The sequence below is a fragment of the Papaver somniferum genome, chromosome 8, assembly GCF_003573695.1.
Source record: "Papaver somniferum cultivar HN1 chromosome 8, ASM357369v1, whole genome shotgun sequence".
Taxonomy (NCBI): Eukaryota; Viridiplantae; Streptophyta; class Magnoliopsida; order Ranunculales; family Papaveraceae; genus Papaver; species Papaver somniferum.
Window position 1 is genome coordinate 30,491,092 of NC_039365.1, and position 16,099 is coordinate 30,507,190.

General features: G+C 35.7%; 1 protein-coding gene across 2 annotated transcripts; it reads right to left on the reverse strand.

Moving 5' to 3' along the window:
• Positions 1-349: 349 nt before the first annotated feature.
• On the reverse strand, positions 350-10,468 carry LOC113306060 (WASH complex subunit 4-like). 2 transcript variants are annotated; one of them, XM_026555046.1, is made up of 26 exons: positions 10,380-10,468; positions 9,986-10,260; positions 9,395-9,744; positions 8,970-9,087; positions 8,714-8,837; positions 8,553-8,633; positions 8,150-8,369; positions 7,615-7,684; positions 7,473-7,529; positions 6,845-6,913; positions 6,059-6,115; positions 5,870-5,977; positions 5,692-5,761; positions 5,084-5,127; positions 4,661-4,756; positions 4,274-4,455; positions 4,031-4,139; positions 3,450-3,548; positions 3,177-3,320; positions 2,806-2,967; positions 2,485-2,706; positions 1,871-2,067; positions 1,570-1,741; positions 1,257-1,430; positions 783-968; positions 350-581 (listed from the first exon to the last, which is right to left on the reverse strand). In XM_026555046.1, exons 1-26 carry the CDS (start codon positions 10,387-10,389, stop codon positions 492-494), a joined length of 3,486 nt encoding a protein of 1,161 aa, XP_026410831.1. In that variant the 5' UTR covers positions 10,390-10,468; the 3' UTR covers positions 350-491. The 2 variants fall into 2 exon arrangements, with proteins under 2 accessions (XP_026410831.1, XP_026410830.1); XM_026555045.1 differs by having other exon boundaries at positions 1,257-1,439.
• Between the last annotated feature and the right edge of the window lie 5,631 nt (positions 10,469-16,099).

Sequence of the window (16,099 nt, forward strand, 5' to 3'; positions counted from 1 at the left end):
CACACTATCTTATTTGTGCTAGGGTGAAATGAGGTGGAAAATGGTTACATTATCGCATTTGTGCTAGGGTTTTCTTTTATTTACTATCATATTTGTGCTAGGTTGAAATGAGGTGGGAAATGGTTACACTATCGTATTTGTGCTAGGGTTTTCTTTTGTTTTGATCCAGCGTCCCACATTTTTTAGAGATTTGTTAATCGATCCCACACGTGCAAATGCCACGGTTTAGGAGTATTTAGGTAACTTAACAGCCCGACAAACGTCCGACACGTGACATAACTCCGCAATTACATGTCCAGTGACCGTTTTGTTAATACTTTGTAACAGTGGGATCGATTTGTAAACCGGAATAGTAAAGTGTGATTATTTTTGTAAATACCCTATGTGTAAAGTTAAGTGAGGGAGCCCTTTTGGCATGAAAAAGTTTTACAACTAAAAGAAAGGCATACAATTAAACAACAACAATAACTACATCAGCTTAAAGTATTCCCCTAGTTACAAATGATGATTGTCTGCGCGATATCAAGACTACAGTGAACAAGCTCCAACTCATTTTGGTAATTCTTGATTTTATCAATGACCTGCAAACCCAGTTATATGGGGTAGGATGTTAGTAATCAAGCCAAGTGATAAACTAAATGAGGAAGAGGTAGATGATTGTAGGAACTAGAAGGCCCGTTTGAACAAAATAACGATTCTAGGATACCTGAGAAAAACCTTTACTCGGCAAAATCTGGAAAAAATATTAGTTGTTGACAAGTAGAAGGAGATGTTTATCGAACCTTTTTTGTTTCTGTTGAAATTGGTGAACCTGTTTTGCCCCATATCTTTAATTGGGTAAGACCACTGTTACCCGTATGTTGCTCTGTATCTTTACTTTCCTCCAGAGACAGCAATTGCTGATGTAAGTGCTCACTCATGTTGGCAAACCAATGAAGCCCATCTAGTGCCTTTTCTTGTTCTGTAACCTGCAATATAAATATTTGGGCACGTTAATGCTAGCCTATGAAACTCCTGCACATATTTTATCACACAAATTGCCAACCATCATCAATTATAAAGACATGTCATGAGAAGCAAATTTAGCTTTTACCTTTTTCACTTAAACAAAAATAGTTAAATAAACAAAAATTCTTTCGTTTGTGAGAGAAAGGAAAATCACCCATTTTCTTTCACATATTTTTCATCAACTAAAACGATAAAGGAAAATCAGTTTGCTAGAAGAAGAGGTAAGAATAAAATTTAAGAGAACATACCTTGAGAACAAATGCAACACCCATCATGAACCCATCATCCATAATTATTTGGTTTACTGTATCAGGGCCCCTCCTCATTATTTTATCCTTGCCATTGATTTTGAAATCTAATGAGTAGATTATAAGGGGTGGAATTATAAGATAGAAATCCCTGACAGGCATTTTCTCACTGCTCTGAAGTCCCTACATACAAATGAATAGGTAGTAATACTATTAATTCATTTATAAGACGAAAGTAGTAATAGAATGGAGTTAATATTCTGAGGTTTAGCAACTAAGACTCATATATGACATGAACAAAAATCAAAGTTACCTTTGAAACTGTAGTAAGAAGAGAAGAAAAAAATTCCACATGCGCTTCAGCTTGATGTATAATTTTTACTGCTGTGTGCATAATTTTGGCGGCTGTAACCATTCCATCTATTGAGCCAAGCTTTTGAAATTCTTCGTCGTACCTTATGATACTTGCCGGTTTGCGTATAAACCTACAAGTCAGAAAGTCTTATTGAGTTCATGAAACATAATTGCTTCTTTTTTCCTTTCTGCTAGATCAAACACGAATGAATTGCTGGCACAAGATAAATCCATTTGTGAAGTTTGTGTCATATTCATACCGAGATTCACTGTAGGCATAACGCAAACACCCTGCTTGCAGGACCCGCACCAACCCTAACACGTTACCAATATAAGTGATGGTACAGCGTATCTGTTCCAAAAGCCGTAACTCATCATCCCCAAATGGCAGCTTCATAGCCACATCGTACCTATCCCCTTGTACTGAAGGATAACCGTTTGTAGATTTTTTGCTGATCTTCAATATGAAAAAAAAATATAAAAAAATTCAAATTGTTATTGTGCAACAATTTATAGTACAGTGAATGACAGACTATTTCATGCAGAAATGTGACCACCAACATGAAGAGTTATCGTACATTGTACAACCATGTATTTATGCATAAATAAAGGAGGAGGAGAAGAGCATTGTCACATCTTGTGATAAGATAAATACTCGAGAGGCTATCTATTATTCGCCACCTAAACCCAGTTAAATGTTCCCTAGTTGGTGGTATATTTAGAGCTGACTCGATGCCAACTACAAAAGTAGGCAAGTATATCAAGAATCCCAGGCTTTTGCATAAGAATGATTAATAACTTTAAAGGGAGCCCCTCTGTCATATACTACAGTTGATATTGTTGACATGTTTTCTCCTACACAACAATCACATACCTTCAAGACGTTGATATCCTTCCGTGAAATAGAATTGACAAAATTTTCTTGAAGGAACTCCGGCAGAGCTATAATCTTCTGAGTTACAAAATTGAGCACAGAGTTTAATGCTGCAGAGATCATTCCAAAACCATGGGTAGTTATTGAAGAGACAACATTGTCCGCTCCAAAAACACTAGAGGCCTTTCGACCATGATTGCTGGAAGCCTTCCTGATGAAAACCTAAAAAAAGAAAATAATTGTAACTCAATTAGACCTTCTTTGCATACTTAATCTTTGTACAACATCCTCTGAAACAGATGCAAGCTACCAATATCTCACCTGATTACTCATGTTATACGAGTATGTAGCAGCAAACTCTTCAAGATTTTGCATAATACAAGCCACATCAAAATCAGTCTCCAAAGAATGCTCCGGTAGATGAATCTCATTTAATACAAGCCCATACTTCAATCCGGCTAGTTGTCTCATATCCAAGTATATCTGGAGTTAAACATGTCAGAATCAGCTCAAACCCACAACCATCACCACACCAGATATTACAATAGTTCAGGTGTAAACAGGTTCTAGAACATGGCAACAATCATCTCTTGCAAAGTTGCATGCATCTAGAAGCATCCAATAGCAAGGTACATGGAGTAATACTTTGTACAATTTAAAGGAGGATAACAAATAAAGAAGATGATATTTACCTTCCAATCATTAGGTGACATGGCTGTGTATTTGTGGAAGGCAGAATTCAAGTAACTCTCCACATGTAACTTAATATGAATAGACTTCATTGGTAGTCGCAGAGGCTTCAGCTGTATGTAGCAAGAAAGATTCCGTACGCCAGTCTGGTGCAAAAATCCACAACAGTACCATATTACAACAGCAGTAGATAAGAGGAGGCACTCACCCAAAACAAGAAGAAAAAAATGAGAAAAAGGGGAGACTGATGTCTTCAGTCAGCAAAACTTGATTACCTTTCGTGGGTTTACAGGCACAGATTCCTTTAAGTGGGTAGAATGAACATGAAGCCGGAGATCGGTCTCGATATCTTTACAAAGAGGTGCAAGAATATCCTGTGATCAAAGCAGACACTTTTAGGATGAGCAGAAAATGCCATCAATTAAAGGAATACAATAGCAGAATCTTTTTCCCAGAAAAAGAACTTATATCGTTACAGAAGGAAGGATCCTTGTATAACGCTATCCCTAAAATGTTTCTGTGGGCGCATGCACACGCTTATATGAACATGAGGGTGTTAAATCACTCGAACATCACACCCCCAACAGAGTCGGTCAAAAATAATCCATAAATAGCTCAACATTTTCATTATTTCATTTCAAACACCTTTTGATGGAATAACAAGTGCAGATCGGGATGGATATTTCGAGGGTGGTCACTGGTGAGGAGATTATACCCACCAAAAACACCCCAGTTGATCATCTCCATACCACTACAGGATGACCTATCTCAAGTAAGGGTTGAAACCAAAGAAAGCCAATGCTAATTGAAACGAATGCATACAAGTATAGCGAGTTCAGCAGTTAAACTTACACACATTTTTAACTGCACTCTCTATTTTTTCCTCCAGTGAATGAATGACCGACTTTCCTACATGACCATGTTTGAGAAGCCTCAATCCATCACAAAATGCATCAAGAAGGTACCTGAAAATCGAAAACTTATTACACCATACAGCAACATTCACTTAAATATAGGATATGTTGATTCCTTTTAAACGTCAAAGTAAGTTCTAGATGTCTATTAGTATAGATGCGTAATTGGTTTCTTGTCGACTTACTGCAGCCATGAGAGCTTGTTTACATCCATATAAACCATGGAAAACCAAGTTCCCATCAATTCCTCTCTCCAGTACAAGAAGCTGCATTCTGTAACGTCCTCCAATATTCTTTGAAATTTAGCAACAAGTTCAACCTTGGATATGAGCTTCTTGATTCGTGAGTAGTCAATGTCCAGATAACCCTGGTTCAGTGAGCAAATATATCCATAAACATGAGAGAATAAGAATTATTACGACTGTCCCACACATCCACATTCAAGTGTGCAAGCCCAAATGCAGCATCAGTTTGCAACAAATGCAGTTGAAAGCTAAGGGCAGGGGAACAGTAGCATTCTCATGGTAAAATGGATGATAATTACAGAATGCAAGTTTTGTCCACCAACTAACCAGTAAAATGCTTTGGAGGACATCCAGGGCTGTAGAAAGTATGCAAAGCCTTTTACCGCTACCCCCTCCTTCCAGCATACGCAATGATATCAGCACCTATAGAAATGGTCAAGACGTTTTGCAAAGATTATCAGAAAAAGCATCAAGCTTTCAATTGATCATATATTACAACAAGGTCCCGATGCCTAGAATTTCCTGAAAAGGCTAACTCCTATACCAAGAAACTGTCCAATTTTTTGTGTTTCAGAGATCAGATGTTGTATGAAATAGAGATAAAAGAAATTATAAACTACGGAGTACTAAACAAAGATCGTGTACCAAAGGAAAACTGAGGGGATGTTTTAGAACAAAGCAAAGCTTAATTCAAGCACAGATTTATATAAAGAGTCATATACAAGATGGTAGTAACATATGTGTCTTTACCAAAGAAAGTGCATCTGTCAGCCTTGTGTCTGTATCTCTACCACCTACATCCAGAGGAGTTTAAGATTAAAATACCACAAAAGATACCCTATATTCTTGCATAGAAATATAACTTCACAAAATCAAAGAATGATAACAAGGTAAAGAAAGAAGCTTGCACTGAATCAGCTCAAGTGGGTATACAAATTACAAATAGACTATAATTCCTCAAAAAAGCCAACTCATGCAAACTCCTCCAGTACATGAAAAGCTCCAAGATTGTTGCCAAATTGCTTTTTGATTAAAATCAACGAATTTTGTTCTGGACTATTTATTTCTATTAGTCAACTCATCAGTACTCAACCAAAAGACATAAAGGTTGTCTACAACACAGAAAGAGTGACATACAAGAATGATGGAGAGTACATGAATGCATGGGTAATTGGCACTTGACGAGTTCTTTTTTTTTTTTCACTCCTGAAACGAGCATCAGTTATTCATATTACAGAAATTTATTGCTGCTTCTATATGATATATTTATTCTTGTGTAAGCAAGTTTCTTTTCATTTAAAGGTCAAAAGTCTTAACTTCCCGAAAGGGAGAATGATGAAGCCCAAATATATGCTTACGTGTTAAAGAGCTTAAAATTTTAATCTTGCCCGCTTGACTTCCTCTAGAAATTTCTGACAGCAGCTTTTCCTACAAACAACGATTAATATCAAAAGATGCATTTCCAAATTAACCTTATAAAACATGGAAGTGTGCAACATCACACGCTAACGCCCGAGAGCAGATAAACATATATACCTTTACTAGTAGGAGTAACTGCTCTATCTCCTCCTGGATAAGATTTATCATATGTGGAAGAGTTTGGATGATATCTAGTTCCTTCTTTCTGAATGTGCTCTCAACAACCTATATCAAACAGACTACATTACATACAAGACGCAACCACAACAGGTCCTCCAATTGAAAATAGCAATATTGTTGTCTTACCTTGATTAAAACTACAATGTGGCAGAGAGACATCAATCTTTCTCTCCTGATAGGAACCTGCAAATTTTCTAGAGTTTTTAAAAGGAGAAAACCAAAAATACAAACGACTCAATATTAGTAATAGACAATAAGAAAAGTGCCTACAAAGAAACTTAACTGATTAAAGATCACAAATTGGTGATGCAAAGGAAAAATGACCTTTAATTTCAGTATACACTGTTCTGGTGATTCGATGGCATAGCTAACACAAGTAAATAAAACTCATAACATAAAAAATGACTTACTGATGATGGGGTCCCAAACACAAATCTATCACCTGATCCATTGGATTCAAATATTTATCATTTTATAGTACCAAAAGGAATCCAGACAGCTGCTAATATAGAAAATACGCCTTAAACAATTGTGTCAAGTAGAACCTATGAGAACTAGCTGCCACTGATTAAGTTTTTTTCAAATACTAAATACTATCTTCGGTATGCACTATGTATAGTCTTTTACCAATACAAAGGAAAACAATTTATTTTCTGCGTTCATATTGGCTCAACTCCTACCTTTATTTTCTGTAAGGTAGAGCATGGTACTCAAATATACTTGCTGGAAAATCAATCTTTTAACCTTATAAATTTACAAAAGTAGCAAGCAAAATCGGAGACCAGGTACATCTTTCATTGCCCTTTACTCATCAAGACATACCACCATGGGAAATTAAAAGCTTAATTTATCACTGACCACTTCGAGCTAACGAAAATGAATAAAGACACTGAATAAGCATGTTTAGCATACCTGAAGTAGCATATGAAGATCCAACATCGACGTGACCATCATTTGCATTCTATTCGCCAGAAGTATTCCCTGCACTGGATTAGTACACTTGAATAAGTCTCCAAGCTGATGTTCAAATCCGAAACACATCATACATGAGATACACAAGGCATATTCCCCAGAACAAGAACGAACTTTCGGGACATATTTGTGGCTCCCACATGAAGATGAACCGGGGGTGATTTATGAGCTGTCTACTGATATATATGCCAAACTAACTTTTTAAGGCCTAAGAGGTATCAAAACGGGTGAATGTTAACTGTGGACGATCTAAGTGGTGATGAGACCGTCCTTCCACCCCTGGATGATTATAATTTTGGTGGGTCGCACAAAATACTTGTCTATTTCTTGCCTTACAACCTTGACTGCCAATCTTGGCTCAGATGGGAACTAGAATCATGTGTTCAAAATTTCACTTTTAAAATGACGTGAGGTCATATAAATTCAGAATATTCTGATATATGACACTAATATAAAGAATACAGCTCTAAATTAACTCCACCTTGTTACCTAAATAATCTGTTAAAGGATGAGTAACTACCCATGCGATTGGCCAAAATACAGCTCTAATTTAACTTCTACTTGTTACCTGAATAATCTGTTTGAAGTGAAGTGTTAGGCATGCCTCAACCTTTGACAACTCGACCTACACCCACAGTAAACAGGCGACTCAATACCCCAGATTTAGTAAGTAAGAAAGGTCTAAGAAGATAAAGCAATTCATCAACTACCATTTGATATATAGTTGACTGAAAGGATGCAACCCAACAAGCTAATGCATTTTTCATCGGCTGCCAGTCCCTGAAAGGTAAATCAGTTAACATTTCTTATGGTATTCAAATGTTTCTGGAACACATACTGGTGCAGTTAAAAAAATATCTACAAAATTAAAATCGGGAAAACAGGTCATGGCTATACATCGGGTAATGCTTAATTTATCAGACTGCCGAATCCACAAAATGACTAGCATTCAAACAAATACTTGTCAAATGAGCTTTCTCATGAAGAATGTGTATGGGAAGTAAGCAACTAACAAAAACCTGGAAGAAAAAACAAAATAATGATTGTTTTCGTTTTATAGAACATTCATAGGATACTAGGATATGATTGCCAAATGTGAGAACATTACTCTTCGCCTCTTCCATATAATAATTAACTCTATGCAAAAGAAATGTGTGTATATAATTTTATAAACATCCTAACAAGATACGATGAGTCTAAATTTCAGTATAAAATAAAACATATTGAAGGAGCATCCAAGCATACCTAGAATACATCTCATTTAGATGTATAAGATATTTATTCTTGATAGTAGCAGATTCGGTTGTAGCATCTCTCAATATAGGCCATGCTGATAGCGGTGGAATAAACTGACTTCTCAACAAGTCCAAGAGTATAAATCTAAAACCACCTTCACAATAAATTACAGGGACCACTTGAAGCATCTCCTTTATGACCTTCCCTAATCTTTTCTCCGGCATTTGAGCTGAAAGTAACAGATGCATAAAATCATCAACTGGAAAAAAAGGATGAGATTCAGCACCAGGCTTTGTCCCAATTTAGTTAGTGAATAAAAATAATCTAGGATGAGACTTAGAAGAAACTAGGAAGCAGTTGTGGCAAAAACAAAAAACAGATAATTATGATCAGAACATGTAGAGATCCATACCTGTAGCATAAGTACCAAATAAAAGTAGAGCCACGTAATGGAGAATCTCCTTACGATCCAAAAGAGACTCCTTCCACGTATCTGTGCCACACAAATTACTGACTCTTCAGTCTGCGATGAAAAGAAAAGAAGAAACTTCAAAGCAACTACGTAATACTTACCGAGCCGTGGAATGATTGCTAATAAACCATCGTGAATACATGAAGTACATGCATCAAGGAATTTTCTGTTCTGGTTGATCTTCTGCAGAATTTCATTCCATGACGATTCCTCACGCAATAAACGCTGAAACCAGAAGCGAACTATCTTATACCTTTAAGGTTAACACAATGCTGAGAAACTAATAAAATTGGAAGAAAAGAAATATTGGAAAATGGATACTAAAGCTCATGCATAAAAGAAAAATCAGTATTTTACCTTAAACAGCCCAAACTCCAAAAGTCTTCCTAGATGACTAAGTACTTGATCTAGGCAGTCCAGATCCCCCACCGCAATCCCAAGGTTGTCAACTTCAAGTTTTACCTTATTCAACATACTAGAGTAAAATATGATTCTTAGAAACCGAGTCACAAACAAAAGTAACAAGAATTTGTACAAAGATCATTTACAACAAACTCATCCCAAGTTGTCCAGGTATAAGCTACACTGGACACACGTGCAATATTACTTCAAAATTGTGGTTCTATCATACAACATTACCCAAAGGATATTGCCAACTCAATAAAAAGATGCGGTCTTAAAATGATCAGTAAGCAAATAGGTATAAGTTTCAAACTTTTACTAGGTTGTGAAAACATGTTTTAAAAGATGTCTACAACAAACTACGGGAAGTCAAAGTATACCTTGTGAAAAGAGATAAATAGTTCTTAATGTGGTCATTGTTTGCCAATACTTCATCCAAAATAAGAAACATCGCCAGACCATCACCGAGGGAAGTAAAGGCGGTTACAAGTGTAATGTTCTTAAAAGATTTGCATGGTGTACCATTCTTGTCTTGCAGAGAGTATATGAAATCCAGCTGCTGGAGCAAATTGCACATCACGGCACTCATCCTACGAGTAATGTCTGATAGCTCCATGAACAATGGTAACGCGTGACCAAAGGCCTTCTGTGGCTCTCCCTCCAATAGCATTTCTTGGGGATTTGATCCATGACCAAACAAAGAAAGTTGTCTATAAATATTTCTTCTGGCCTACAAGCATTGAGAGAATCTATTATCGTCTTATCGAGAGAGAAAGAGACTGTGCCAACTAATTGAAAAACAAATAGCAAACATTGGTCGTCTAGTATTATAGTGTCTAGAATTTCCCTAAAATTTGAGTTCACTGCAACTACGAATCCAATAAAAACCTTTTAACGCCCAATTTCCAACAATTTCAAAACCAAAATCACACAAAAAGCAGAAAATCAAGTCAATATTGAGAAAAACATACATATCGACTGAGCCTGGATATTTCGCTGCAATCATAAGAAAGCACAGCAACAAACTTCGAAACTGCAACGTTATCCGATTCAACAAGTGTTGAAAGACTAGAATGTTCTAATGGCTCGGCAAATACACGAACTGGATCATAATTTGAACTACATGCATCAAATGTTGACGGCGATCTATATGGATCTTTTGCTAAATTGTTTAATAAAACATTGCTTTGTAATCTCCAGTCATCTACTAATCTTCTTAGTTTTTCTTGCTGTTCTTCAAGTGCAACTGTAAATGAGAATGAAGAACAAATTTTCAGTTGAAAAATGAGATTAAACAGATATCAAAACTAGGTTAGTGATTGTATAATATACATTGAATTTGGGAGAAATTGACAGAAATCTCACCCGATGTCATGGATATAGTTAGGGTTTTCAAATCTTTAGATGCAGTTTCAGGAGAGGTTTTTAGGGGTTATTTTTAGCTGTTGTTGTTGGTCACGAGTACGGAAAAAGCTCATGAACTGAGGAGCTATTTTTGCTACATAATGTGCGTGGAAGTCAAAGTCAATCCAACTGAGACCAAACGAAGAATAGCTTCCACCAAGTGCCTCAATTAGAAATCAGTAAGTACCGAAGAGGATGATTCTACACCGGCAGTAATTTATCCAGTAAAAAAGGGAGATTACAAACATACAAAGGTAAATTTCGATTTCTGTCCCGACTCTCATTGAGTCATGGGATCCACCACCCAAAGGAGTTAATAAGGGCCATTTCTGTGTGTGGTGGGTCTCACGACTCAATCAGAGTCGGGATCAAAATCGAGAATTTTTTCTCGGTTAGTTTATCATTTTTGGTACAAAAAATCGGAAAAGAAGATGGATCGGTAAGAGTAAAGCAGGTGGGAATCGGCAAATGAACAAACTTGATTGTGAACACCAGACCACGCTTGGTATCTTGGTGCCACACTCAATATTCGCAGTTATACTAAATCAGTATGATCAATATGAAGGCGTGTTAACGAGGTGGCATATGATCGTTCACATGACACCACGTATATGAAAATGAAACGATATAACGATGTAGCAATAATAATTGTGAGTGCAGTAAACATAAGTGTGTTAATGCAAGTACGATAATGTAAACATAAGTGTGTCAATATAAAGGCCTACGTTCATAAGGGTATTGAAAGAGTTTCAGTGTATGATTTGGACTTTGAGTAAAAGGAAGGTAAGATAATACAATGGAAGTTCCCATATAATACTTACTTTCTCTTTCCTATTAAATTTTCTTTTATCGGTAAAGATTTTGGTGCTGGTGAGTTTCGAACTCGGGTCACTGGTATCATCACATAATGACTTTACCACTGCAATACAGTGACACGGGCCTCTTCTACAATACTTCTTCTCTGACTAAATTGCTAATCTTTTGTCCATTAATGGAGTTGTGTATTTATAGAATCTTCGGATGGACCCCACCGATACAGTTGTTGCGCAGTCCCTCGGGTCTTGTGCCTTATCCCGCTGCCTTGGATCTTCGTTACACGAAGATGCTACATTGGTGTGTTACTTCTCCAACGGTCCACCCTTTTATTAACAGAACGGCTTACACGTGTTATCTGCTTGTTGTATTTAATGCTGGTAGTTGGCTCGATCCATGCGGACAGTTGTTAATGGTGTCTTGTCTTTTCAATGTCAGTTGGACTACATCTGGTCCGTTTATTTTGAATTTATCTCGAGATGTGTTAACATAGATTTCGGGATATTAGTGTGCAACGCGTGTACATATGCATCTGATGTGATTTGGTTGGTGATTCCCACGCGTCTATCTTGATTGCCACGTGTATGCTAATCCAGTACCTATAATTGCCCCATTTCTTTTTCTTTCTTCCAAGGGTAGGATGGGAAGAAAACTTTCCCACGATTATACGGTTACCAATACCGGCAATAACTCCTCTTAATTTTTGGCGGCAGTTTCAATTCTTCTAGGTATAAAAGTTGGAAACCAAGGGTTAGATGGCTTTTAATTCCATTCACTGAACATTCATTTCCTTTGTCTTCAAAAGTAACTTCTATGTCTCTATATTTTCTTCATTTATCTTCTACTTCTTCAATCTAACATTAACAGCATCTGGACCTTTAATCGTCTTTATTGCTTTTATCACACATTTGCATTGATATTTTTGTCCTTGGGTTTTTCGATTCTTCACTTAATGTTGGTTGGGATTTCGCATGTCGCCACTGTTGAAGGTACGAAAAGCTATTATAGTTGATAGCTTTGTTTTTTCTCGTCTGTTTAGTGTTATTCTGAGTTTATCTGCCTGAATTTGTTTATGTTTTTGTGGTTTGTGATCCTGGGTTTTATGATGGAGAACATGATATACTTAAAAGTATATATACTTGCCCGTGTTCTTCATCATAAAACCTAGTGTTGGTTGACTTGCATTAAAAAAAATACTTTATTGACGTATTTAGAATTGCAATTAGTTATCTAATAAAGCGTGTTTGAAGTATGAGATGGGATGTCAATCAATATTTGGTATGACAAATGGATACTTGGATGTTTTGTTCATCTGTTTGAGCTAATCTCAACCGCAAGTCCTAGTTTAACACTTGTGTATAACTGGTAGATTTAGATACCTAAAGGAGGGAGATTGTTAACATATTCCCTTCTGTAATTGCCAATCAAATATTACGTATTAGGATTTTCAAGAAATTAAAGGTATTGCAAAATATATGTTTATAGACATAAGACTTGTGGAAAGATTGAACAAACTGTCAAGTTTCTTCTTCTTATTAAGTTTCTTGGATAAAGATTGTTCACTGAAATTGACTATTTCGATATTCTTTGCCTGGGTTTGGTCTTTAACCAAAGGATCTTATACTAAATAACCGGAAGATCCTTTACTCTAGTACATCTCTGATTTAAGGATTGATTTTCGAGATTGATCAGTGAGTTGGTTACTGGAACAAATTCAGTATTTCGTTGTTTCGGGTTACGATCCAAATGAGTTAAGAGCGCAAGTCTTCGCAGCGATGAAACAACTCAGTAAAGTGGAGTTTATATTTGGTTCACATGCTTAGACCTGATTGGTTGTTGGCGTAGGGATACTGAAGGAACTGAGGTAACGAATGAGTGTTTACTCAACAATACGAAACGACAGTAGTGCAATTTGTATATCAGCGTAATTCTGGGAGTATTCAAAACTGGACTATGTCTCAGGGTTTTTGTGCCAGGTAGTTTTCCTCGTTAACAAGATCTTGTATGTCTGTGTGATTTAGTTTCCTTTCACCATTATAATTATTGCTATAGTTATAATAAAATAAATACACTTGTATATTAATCCACCTGGTACGATCCTGTAGTTAGTTCAGTTTCAAACCTTGACTATATACCAAGCTACACCTTGTTAAAATGGTATTTTTGCAGTTATGATTTCTGAAATATTATACAAGGTGTCTCTATATAAGTTGACATCGAAAAGATTGCGGTGCACTCGGTACCCTTGTCATTTCAAGGGAAAAGAGATCTCATAAGCTGAACCATGTATACATATAAAAAGAAGATAATTAACTGCATAGCATGGCCTCTTAAGTAACTTAAAATGACAGTTTAAGACCATCTTGAAACATGTGACTCAGACCACAGATGATTGCACCTTTTTTCGTTGTTTCGATTTCATATATGGAATAAACAATACTAAAGCAGCAGATGCACTAGCAAATAAATAAATAAATAATTTTTTGGGATGAATGACATTAATTTGAACTCAAATTTCCTTGTTTAGCAATAAATAAGTCTAACATCCACTAACTTGCATTAGAAGTCTCTACCGCGTACATAAGTTTTATTAGGGGATGGATAAGGGCAAACACTCCATTTAATTAAGTTACAATGGTTTAGTAAAAGTTCATTTCTACTGTTAAAAAAGCTTTGAATTGATTTAATGTAATTTTGTAACCCAAAAGTACTAGGTACAAAAACTTGAAAAGGGAAAAAAGTGAGGAAAATCTGCAAATAAGTATTCACATGGTACAAACTCATGAATAAGGAGTTTTTAAATAAAGGCCTAAAAATAATTTTACTATACACGAGCATAAATAACTTTTTTGTTACATTACCTCTTTTGAACTTAATATAATCTAACTGATCTCTCGCCTTCCCTTATGAAGCTCTTATTTGTCTAGATTTTTCCATCGTTTTTTTGTTATTTTCGTTTTAAAACTTTCTCTTATTCATCTGATCTCTGCTTTCCGATGGTGTTTTCATTAATGTATGTGTTGTAATTTTTTAATATTAATAATATTTCTTACATCTATCAGGAAAAAAAATCTCGTAATTTTTTTGAAAAGCTAGATGCAGAGATGTAGATTCTTTTTCTTGTTATTTATTTTTGTATATAGGTCGTTGTAAGTTTCATTATTGAAGGTGTGTTAGAACTTTTTTCGGAGTTCTCTTATTGATAAAGGCAGTTGTAACCTTTTTTTTATAGAACTGCTTGTCTTTAATAATTGTTGGTTTTATATTTGTTTAGTTTTTAATCCCGCCAGCAAGCAAGATGGATAAGAAACACTTTTTGCTTCGTGAATATTTCCTTGGAAAAGTTATCTTCTCTGGCATATATATTTTTTTTATCAACAAGGCTACTTGTGAAGTTATGTATGATCGATGTTAACTTTTTTTTTTCTTTTTTCTTTTGTGGAATGGAGTTTGCATAAAAAACTATCAAATATACATACATTGCAGGTTTGTGTCATTTACGAGAAATAAAAGCATAAAGACCAACCCTCAAGGTACACACCAAACTAAAAACAAATAATTTTTATCCAACAATAAAAATACTGCTAACACTATTTAAGCAGGTAAAAAAGTTGAAAGAAAATGGACTTCATTATGTAACCTGACCAACCACCACTTCGATTCCAGCAAAACGGAGCTCCAGTTTAAGACGCCGCAACAGCACCACCACCGCGTGTTACAGCAGAAGTACGCTGCTTTCTTTCATCTCAAACTGCACGTACAAAATTAGCATGTTAAGAATCAATCTTATCAACTACCTTGTGGACCTTGTGCCTCGAAGCACCATGCGAGTCAATAAATTCCTGAATGAATTGACGCATACGTGTAGCTTCTTTAGCATCAACGACGTTCATGTCAAAGTTGTCCATAAAGGTTGTAGATAACCTGAGAAAATCAACCATTTTATCTTACATAGTGACGCTTATGTGACCATACTTAAATTTTTGGAACCTCTGTCAACTGTCTTTTGATTCCAGAAAGCTGCTCATTCATGTATATGTTTATGTGAAAATCATGGAGAAAGAAACAACAATAACCTAAAATTTCAATCTTAACCGCGTTGCGGCGCTAGAAGGATACATATAACGGATGTATATGTATGTATGATGTTAATATTTTATATTGTTGTTTACTTTGGCGATCCTTCTTTCTTTCCATAAGTATGTTATACCTTGCATCCAAGTCTTAGATTTGCATTTTTTTTTCCTTCCAGAGAAACTGATATTATTACTCCTCGGTGCCTTCCTACGGAATTGTTGAAACGTCTGAATATTATCCGAACCGCAAGATATGGGCATCAAAATATGATACAGGTTTGAGTTGTGTAACTTTATGACTAGTTTGATTTTATTTTATTTTTGTGTTTACTCTACTGTTTTCATTTTTTGTCGAGGTTTAGATCTTATAGTGTTTTCGTACTTTCTTGTCACTTTAGATAATGTCGTGTGCTCGAATATGAAATAATTAAAAAAACTCTATTTATTTTGTTTGTTTGTTTGTCATGATTGCAGTGAAATGGAAATAACCTTTGTATATAAACACATTTACACGAAGATGCGGTGATACTGGTTTGAACTGTATTGCTTATGATGATTTCGATATTTTTATGTTTCATCAAATGTTTTCTGGTAATAAAGGGGGTAATTTGCGTTACCTCCCCCGTAAAGATTCATAATTTGTATTACCTCCCCTACAGAAATAAAATTAGCAAAACCTCCTCTCGTCAATAATTCTGTTTATTCCAAGTTAGCTGACTCGGCACTAACTTAAACTTGGTTTTTATTTTTTTTTGGGTAATTTGCGTTACTTCCCTTGTAAAAATTGGTAAT

Bases quoted from the DNA above. Each gene is read 5' to 3' on its own strand.
- LOC113306060 (XM_026555045.1), bottom strand. The intron at 8,838-8,969 runs GTAAAATACTGA...TTCTGGTTTCAG, and splicing joins TGGAGTTTGGGCTGTTTAAG to CGTTTATTGCGTGAGGAATC. The intron at 2,068-2,484 runs GTATGTGATTGT...TTCATATTGAAG, and splicing joins AGGATATCAACGTCTTGAAG to ATCAGCAAAAAATCTACAAA.